The 8,994-nt window shown below is 33.9% G+C and overlaps 1 protein-coding gene across 1 annotated transcript; it reads right to left on the bottom strand.

Moving 5' to 3' along the window:
- Positions 1-229: 229 nt before the first annotated feature.
- LOC149204393 (uncharacterized) lies at positions 230-3,337 on the bottom strand. Its single transcript, XM_089394700.1, has 3 exons — positions 2,721-3,337; positions 1,814-2,185; positions 230-760 (listed from the first exon to the last, which is right to left on the bottom strand). Exons 1-3 carry the CDS (start codon positions 2,913-2,915, stop codon positions 437-439), a joined length of 891 nt encoding a protein of 296 aa, XP_089250826.1. The 5' UTR covers positions 2,916-3,337; the 3' UTR covers positions 230-436.
- Between the last annotated feature and the right edge of the window lie 5,657 nt (positions 3,338-8,994).

Below are 8,994 nucleotides of genomic sequence, written 5' to 3'. Positions count from 1 at the left end.
TCCAAGTTCCAACAAATATATATATATATCTGCGCAGTAGATCTGGGTGCACGGTTATCCTCATCCTGTAAAATTCCTCAATGAGTAGATAACTGGGCGGTAACGAGGGTAATGAGTCCGACCCTTGGACATTCACACTTCCTACGAATAACTTTTAAAACAAAAGGTGATTCTAGAAGACATGGACACTTGGTATGCCAGTAAAGGCCGTACACATCCATTGAAGAAATTTCATAATAAGTGATATTAAACATTAATCAGATCACTGGATTTGAAGATTTTGTTACAGTTTGTTCATTGGAAAAAAAAAAGTTCCAGTAATCCAAAATAGTTCAAAAAAGCATTTTCCATAATGGAAATTGTTCCAGGACAGTTCATGTGTTCATACAGATGCAGTACATTCATTCATATGATTAGATGATTCCTTGCAGCGTTTTTACAAAATAAAAAACTGCTGGTCATGGAGAGTGGTGTTGGACATCCTCATTCGCTTTGCAGAAGGGGGCAATACGATGTCCGGAACAGTGAAACTATCGTCCCCCGTCTCGAAACCAGCAAGAAAATATGGCACATTCTGCACCTGCTGCTTTGCCTTTGGTTTCATGGTGATGCCAAATTGGCTGTAGATACAGAATCCGGAATCCGTTGTCGGCGATGGCAGGTGAGGGACTTCTGCCAGTGAGTCTCCATAGAAACCTTCAGGCAGGAGGCCCAGATTGGGTGCCCAAGCCGATTCCATGTACTTTCCAATAGCGTGAGCCTGAAGAGAGAAAATCGAGCCAAATCCATTTAAAGATAAATTAGATTAACAAACAAATATTAAGTCAGTGTGAGAATAGAGAAAGCACAGCCTAATCCATTTACAAAGAAATCAGATTATCAATAGAACAAACAAATATTAAGCCAGGATGGAGAGAATAGGTACACTCAAATACATTTACAGAGAAATCATATTATATGAAGCCAAGAAGAAGAGAGAAAGTACAGCCAAATATATTACAAAGAAATCAGATTATATGTAGAAAGAACAGCCAAATCAATTTACGCAGAAATTATATTATCACTAGACAAACGAGTACTAAGAGCCAGGATGAAATAGAAAGTACGGCCAAATCCATTTGCAGAGAAATCAGATTATCAGTAGAACAAATGAATATTAAGTTAGTATGAAGAGAGAAAGTACAACCAAATAAATCAGATTATCAGTAGAACAAACGAATATTAAGTCGGGATCGCTCAGAGATATTAGTAAATCTGCAAATGATATTAATGATATATGTCAAATTCAATCTGCAAATGGTATTAATGATATATGTCAAATTCAATCTGCAAATGATATTAATGATATATGTCAAATTCACAAGTATACCCACCAAGAATTATATGTTGTTGCTTTTGAAATAATGTGGGAAGATCCGTTATCTTTCTCCCCAGTAGGATTCAAAGCTCTAAAATGATTATTTATCTTAATTCTTCACAATAGTATATAGATGTTATTAGTAAAAGTAGCTTGTACTAGATTAACACAGTAAACCACATTTAAAAAAAATTGTGCAAAATTTCACACTATTACACAATTATTTCAGAAGCAACAACATATGACATGAAAAATTTATTTATGATCCATCCATTCTTTGCCAATTCTGAGAAAAGTTGCGAGAAATTTCACACTATTACACAATTATTTCAGAAGCAACCACATATGACATGAAAAAATTCTTTTTGATCCATCCTTCTGCAAATTCTGAGAGGGTCTGGAAAATATATATATACTTATATGTATACTTATTGGCTGATTGAATATGAATATTACCTCAGCTGATCCACCCCAGTCTAGACGCTCAGGGGAAGCCGAGGTTAGGAATTGCTCAACCTCGCTCAAGTACTGTGAGAACTCGCTGTTACTGCTACTTGCAGTCACGGTTTCTACAGGCAGATCCATTGATGGCTGGGCATGATCCGGCATCTTTTGGACAGGCGGCATAAGTGCCTTGGTGACAGTGGCCGTGGCCACAGCTTTCTCAGGGGCAGCCAAAGTCTCTATTGGTTTCAGAGAAACTCTGGTGCCGGGAACCAGAAATCTGTTGTGTTTTGCAGTCAATTCGTTGGCAGAATGGATAGACAAATCGCAATCTCTGCATAAGACGGCCCGATCTGCTTGACAGAAGAAGAACGCCCTTCGTTCCTGCAAAGGTAAAAATCCCAACAAGTCCATCAATACAATTATTCAAACGTGCAAAAATGTCAGCAAGTTCAGCAACAAAATTATTCCAAAACGACCGAGGGTAATCGATGTAAAGGAAAAATCCCAATCAAGTCCAGCAAGTTCAACATAGAATTTAGCAGGATTCGAGTTCGATCGATGGCATATTAATGTCTGTATTCAAGATTGTCAATGCCTGTCAACTTATGCAACAGCAATTGAAAATGACTGTCTGAAAGCATATCCCACTTTTCAAATAAATCTCTATACAAATTATTTTGAGGATTAGATACCCAGATGTTTTTTTTTTTCTGGCAAGTGACGAGAAATTTTTGGAATCTTAAGTTTCAGTGATGTAATTGGAAGAAATATAGTGTTGGAAGATTTTCGAGGGCTTTAATCACCAAATTCCAACGAACAAATCAAGAACATCTGGTAAAACCAAGTGGTTCCTACACACACTCTAGCCAGTGAGGAGTTAGCCCGACAACTCACTCTCAGTGGAAGCCATGAATACCTGACATATATCACATCTGAGAGAATCCGGGGAGGATGATGAACTGGGCTCGAGGAGAGAGAGTCTGCGGTGCTTGCTGGCGAGCTTGTTGGCATCATGGACTTTGGAATCACATTTCATACAAAGGGCAGCTTCGTCTGCGCAGCAAAACACAGATGCCTCCGCGCTCTGGCAGGCGTCGCATTGAACCTTCATCTTTTTTCCGAATCCACAACAAATTCAGGATTACTGATCCAGCCTTCCCACGACAATATATTCCAGTAATATCTTTCTAGGGGCGCTGAATCTCCTGCAAATCTGCAGAAGCCACTAGCCACTGGTATTAAATCATGGTCAAAGAGCTAGAAGAGGGGCGGGGAGAGCGCTAATGAGGGCTATGGCCGCGTGATTGGATTGCAAAATCCACGTGAATTCCAATGAAAATATGGTAGGAGTGGAGTTGGGATCAATTATTTGGGGGCGATGGGCATTTTATAATACGCGTCCAGAAAGCATAATTGAGGTAAGGGGCGAGGATGGGGATCGAGATGGGATCACATGCGCGATTCCAGGTCTCTAGGCAATTGCCTCCCTGCCTTCCAGACTAAATGCGTAATCAATGTCAACTGGAAAGATGTAGCAGACACAAGTATAGGTGTCATCATTTCAATCTTCAACCCACCAACGAGAGCGAGCACGATCCCCATTTACATTTGTTTTTTCGTTTATCAGTGGACCCTTCGACAGAGAGGTCGGTTCTTCGTCCGTATTTTTTTATTATTATTATAGTTTTCGGTATCCCGATTCAAATCTCATCGTGTATATAGTTGGTTATGATTTTTTTCCTTTCTTCTTGGAATTTTTTATTTTTTTATTTTTATTTTTTTTTGGGTTAAATCATAAGATTTCGTATATTTTTGTTAAATTATAAGATTTGGTATATTTGACTTGTAGGTTGTTTTATATTTGACCTGTAGGTTGTTGCTGAATATGTTTTTGGTGTTATGATTGTCATGTTTAATTATTTGAAATGCATTTTTTATTACATAAAGGCATCTAACAGACTGGAAAACACAAAAGCTTCTAGATTATGCAGATTACACAACTCAAACGTGTAATTTTAGTCAATATCAACCAAATTTTAGGTAATATTGACTTCTAGAAAAGCTCCAAAACATAGAATAGGTAAAGTTGTGGTTTTGAATGGGCCTAGTTTAACTATTCCAAAACATAGAATTGGTAGAATTGTGGTTTTGAATGGGCCTAGTTTAACTATTCCAAAATATAGAATAGTTAGAATTGTATTCCTAAATAGGGAGCAGTTTTAACTATTAGACATTTTTATATTTTGGATACCTGCACATTACACTGCTAAATTTTAATATTTCAAGAAATCCTTGCTTGATTTTGGACAAAATTAATCAAAAAAAGATACTTGGAAAAAGACAAAAACATCTAACAAACTAGCACTTTTAAATATGTAAATCATTCAACACCATAAAGAGTCTTAGACACTGGAATTGTCCAGATTACACAGCTGGAATCCAAGAAAACTCTACCTAATTTCTAACAAAATTGAAAAGAAAAAATTAACTAAAAATAAAATATATTAATTAAAATTTGAGAAGTATTAGGAGTTTATTTTTTTTATTTGTTTAAAAAAATTATGTAAATCTAGAAATTTCATATATCTTTTTGAAAAATTGGATAGTAGTTTAGGTTATGATTTAAGTTTAATAGTAGTTTTTTTGTTTCTCGGAGTTTCTGTTTTTGCTAAATCATAAGATTGGGTATATTTCACTTGTAGGGTGCTGAATATGTTTTTGGTGTTATAAAGCAACCACCAGGTTTGATCCTGGGCTCATTCACATTACTCCAAAAAATTGAGGATTCACCGTAGTTTAAAAAAAAAATAAAATTGATAGGTTTCACAGAAATTTTATTTATAAAAAATTTGATTTATTTTTTTAAACTTAGTTTTACAGGTTTTTTTTTTGCATATAATTTTTAGTAAGACTCTGAATTTTAATGGTTTAAAACGGTTGTGTCATTACTATTCTAAGTTTTGAGTGATTTTTTTTCATAATTTGACCATACAATTATGATTATCATATTTAATTAATTGAAATGCATTTTTTATTACATAAAGGCATCCAACAGACTGGCAAACACAAAAGCTTCTAGATTGTGCAGATTACACAACTCACACTTGTAATTATAGTCAATATCAACCAAATTTTAGGTAGTATTAACCTCTGGAAAAGCTTCAAAACATAGAATTGGTAGAATTGTGGTTTTGAATGGGCCTAGTTTAACTATTCCAAAATATAGAATAATTAGACTTTTATTCTTAAATAGGAAGCAGTTTTAACTATTAGACATTTTTATATTTTGGATACTTGCACATTACACTGCTAAATTTTAATATTTCAAGAAATCCTTGTTTGATTTTGGACAAAATTAATCAGAAAAGATACTTGGAAAAAGACAAAAACATCTAACAAACTAGCGCTTTTAAATATATAAATCATTCAACACCATAAATAGTCTTAGACACCGGAACTATCCAGATTACACAGCTGGGATCCAAGAAAACTCTACCTAATTTTGTAGAAAAAATTAACTAACAACAAAATATATTAATTAAAATTTAAGAAGAATTAGGAGTTTAATTTTTTATTGGTTTAGAAAAATGATGGTAAATCTAGAAATTTCACATATCTTTTTGAAAAATTCGATACAGGACATTAAAGTGACAAAATCCCTAGCTAAAATTTCGCATATGTTCAAAATAGAGGACAAATTCGCGACAGAAAAACCTTTTACCTATTTAAAAAAATTGAGTACAGAAAACGTTTTACGTATTTAAAAAAAAAAAATCTGGACAGAAAACTTTACCAATCTGGTAAATAATTTCACAAAGTTAGGTCATGAAATTTTGATTGTTCCCAGCAAAGATTTTGAATGGCAAATAATTTTACAGAGTGGCCCACAGAAAATTTCGCGATTTCCACGTGAATTTTACCAAATTGGTAAGCGTGGAACTGTTACTATTATTGCTGTCTACGACGTAGAAGACGACGCACAGACCGTATCACAAAATATTTAAGGGGACGGGTTGACAGGAGTGGACAAGTCCTCCTTTAATGCAAAAGTTGACATGTCTGCCATTTTCTTTTCTGTTGGGATAAGCAGGATACAGCTGCCACTGCTGATTATGATAAGGATGGATTGATAATTTTTTGGATTCTTGGTTGTTGTAAAGCAACAACAATGATTTAATAGGTGACTCTGTTATAAAATTACAAAGGCATGGGAACCTGTTATAAAATTACAAAGGGATGGGCAATGGCGGTGGGTCTGCCTGCTCACTGCTGCAAAAGATTGAATGCCCTCTCTCTTTTCAAAACCGGCCTGCAGAAAACCCAAGAGGCAAATGAATGAAAAATATTTTATTATTTTCTATGTCATAATTTTCCAGAGCATGTAACCTCTGTGGCCTTCAATATATTGTTGTCATATTTGTCTTCGGCGACATCGTTCACAATGAGTGAACTGTTCCCTACGCCTTTGACCAGTCCAAACCTTACATTTTTTATTTTATTTTTTCCATATTTGCTGGAATGTGGAAAGGAATTTTGGTTTAATTTGATGGATGGATACTTTTTGAAGTAGGGTGAGATGTTAAAAGTTCCATGGCATTTATTCATAAATTTTGATAAAAATAAAATTCAGGATACATTGGAAAATGGTGTGTTGAATATCCTTTAACCTACGTCTGTTATAAACTGCAATTATAGTCTTTTACTTTTATAAGTAGATAATGAAAATCCTTTACCCTACGTATCTGGAAATACTAACTCTTACCTTTATCAATATTTTAACTGACTCACATTCCCACTCATTCATATAAACTTTTAACTTTAAACTTCAGTTGTAACATCAGTGACTTATCCTTGGCTTCTATTCTGGTTAACATCACTCACTTCTCCTTGCCTTCCTTTCTTTATATTAATAACTTGCCTTCCTTTCTTTATATTAATAATTATTTACTCACAGTTATTTACTCACTTTACATAATGTTATTCTAGTTGATCTAAGCTTACTAAGATATATTTAATGGATAATGTTATGTGTGTTGAAAATAGTTATTTTCTAATTGATTTTGTCAAACTAGAACACTTTTGGTTTCTAATCTCCTTTTTATGATCAAAGTTATACTCTAAAGCTTTAATAGTCCTTTGATCTCCATATCTCGGGAAGAGATATAGTGAGTTTATTGAATGAGGATTCCCATGACAACTTCATTTTTCATGGTTCCCACTTGATTAGGAGTAAAACCATATTCCAAGTTCTTGAATTTGGCAAAAGGATCCTTCATTTCATTATCCATTCTCCTAATCATGTTTTCATGTTTCTCTAGTGGTTGCCTCATCTTTTTGAGCTTTGTATAGTCCATGCTTTGATGGTGACTTGAGCCATCGAAATTCTTAATAGTTACTCTTATCTATTATTCTAAGTTCTAACCCTTGTTATGATAGAGGGCTCCCAAATGGAACTTTGTGTTGCACCACCCAACTCTCCCTTGTATCATAAAGATCCATTGAATAAATAACCTCCAACATGTATTGAACACCCAAATTGTAATTGGGGGATAACAGTCTAGATATGTCACCATTTAAGGTGTCCAAGGGAACCCCACCAGAGAAATAAGCTGCAAGACCCTCACTATAGAGAACACAAAGTCCTTGGAAAATAAAAGAAGTTGAATAACAAGTAGAGCAACCCCAAACCAAAGGTAGACAAATCATATTTAATCTTCGCACCTAAACCTAGATTGAATACCTAGTGCCACTTGATTCCACTAACCATGTATTTAATCCCACCTACATCCTATCGATGCGAGGCAAAGAAATCACAAGAAAAAGGTTATGCAACTTGAGAGCATGTGAGGAGGATGGAGTGGCCTTATAAACTAACTACAAAATTAATCATTATTAATAGCTATGCATTTTTCCATGTATTGACTCACATTCTTACAATATGGCAAGTTCATGGAATGATTATGGTATAAATTGTGTATATTCCTTATGATTAATTATATTGAACCCAACTTTTCCTTTTGTGGATTGATTAGCTAGGCTTTTTGCCTCTTGATTATGTTTCCTTAAGACATGGAAATAGGAGACAAATACTAATGTTTCTTTCACTTACTGAATTTCTTTTAGAACTAAGTTCAATTAACAATCTTGTGATGAGAGGATGAAGAGTAAGGATCCCTAAGGACAAGTCTCTAATCATAGTCACCTTGGGGACACTAAGAACTTTTGCAAGCTTTAGACCTTACAACATAGCATATGCTTTTCCCACATTGTTGGTTTTTATTCCAAGACTCGAACCATAGGAATAAAATTTTGTTCCCATGGAGTTATAGAACCCCCTCCCCTCGTCACCCACATTCACTTACCACACATAGCTTTTCATTCTCTTTAACATGTATAATTGTATAGAACATTTCACCTAATCATAAAAATATTTTTTACATTCCATGTCCATCTTATTCATTATTTGTTTTTGTTTCTATTAATGTTTGTGCCCTCTCTCATACTTAGGTACTAATATTTATAATGGACCATAGGGAATTAGCTTCACATTAATAATGTGTTTACTCTTGTTTACACATTAGTAAATGCTTTACTCTTGCCATCTATGTGGGGTTCTTTGTGACTGTACTCTCATTTTCTCTTGCAATTCTGATGTATTCATATTAATATTTATGTGATGTGTTACAAGTTATTATTGCATTAACATATGAATACATGGATCATAGAGGATTAATTTCTCAATAACATTAAGTTTGCTCTTTCCATCTATAGGGGGGTTCCTTATTATAGTACTCTCTCTCACTCATAACAAGCTAATATATCAACATTATTATATCAAATACTAATATATCAATATTAATATCTATATGTATATATGCATATATTACAAATTATTATTAATAGATTATAGAAAAATGTTTAACATTAATAATATATATATATATATAATTACTATTCTCCATTTTTCTCACATGTGTTTAATTATAACTCATAATGAATATATTGTTATATAACTCTGAATCTTATTTTAAGTGACCTTATACCCATTAATCTTATCATCCATATAAAGTTCTTTGCCATATTACTCTTCCTTTGATATATACATGCAAATATTCATATCACATGCATATAAATCTATATTGTGAATAATCCATATATTTATATGTGGGGTATCTATATAGATGTAAAAT

Source organism: Pinus tabuliformis, chromosome 1_2 (assembly GCF_031772625.1).
Source record: "Pinus tabuliformis cultivar Carrire ecotype Pingquan chromosome 1_2, CPIR1, whole genome shotgun sequence".
Lineage (NCBI taxonomy): Eukaryota > Viridiplantae > Streptophyta > Pinopsida > Pinales > Pinaceae > Pinus > Pinus tabuliformis.
The sequence above is the reverse complement of the archived record's forward strand: the minus strand, read 5'-3'. Positions and strand labels throughout refer to the sequence as shown.

Coding starts and splice junctions, on each gene's coding strand:
- LOC149204393 (XM_089394700.1), bottom strand. CDS start 2,915: ATGAAGGTTCAATGCGACGCCTGCCAGAGCGCGGAGGCATCTGTGTTT. Junction 2,186..2,720: donor TCAGATGTGATATATGTCAG/GTATTCATGGCT, acceptor TTACCTTTGCAG/GAACGAAGGGCGTTCTTCTT. Junction 761..1,813: donor ACTGGGGTGGATCAGCTGAG/GTAATATTCATA, acceptor TTCTCTCTTCAG/GCTCACGCTATTGGAAAGTA.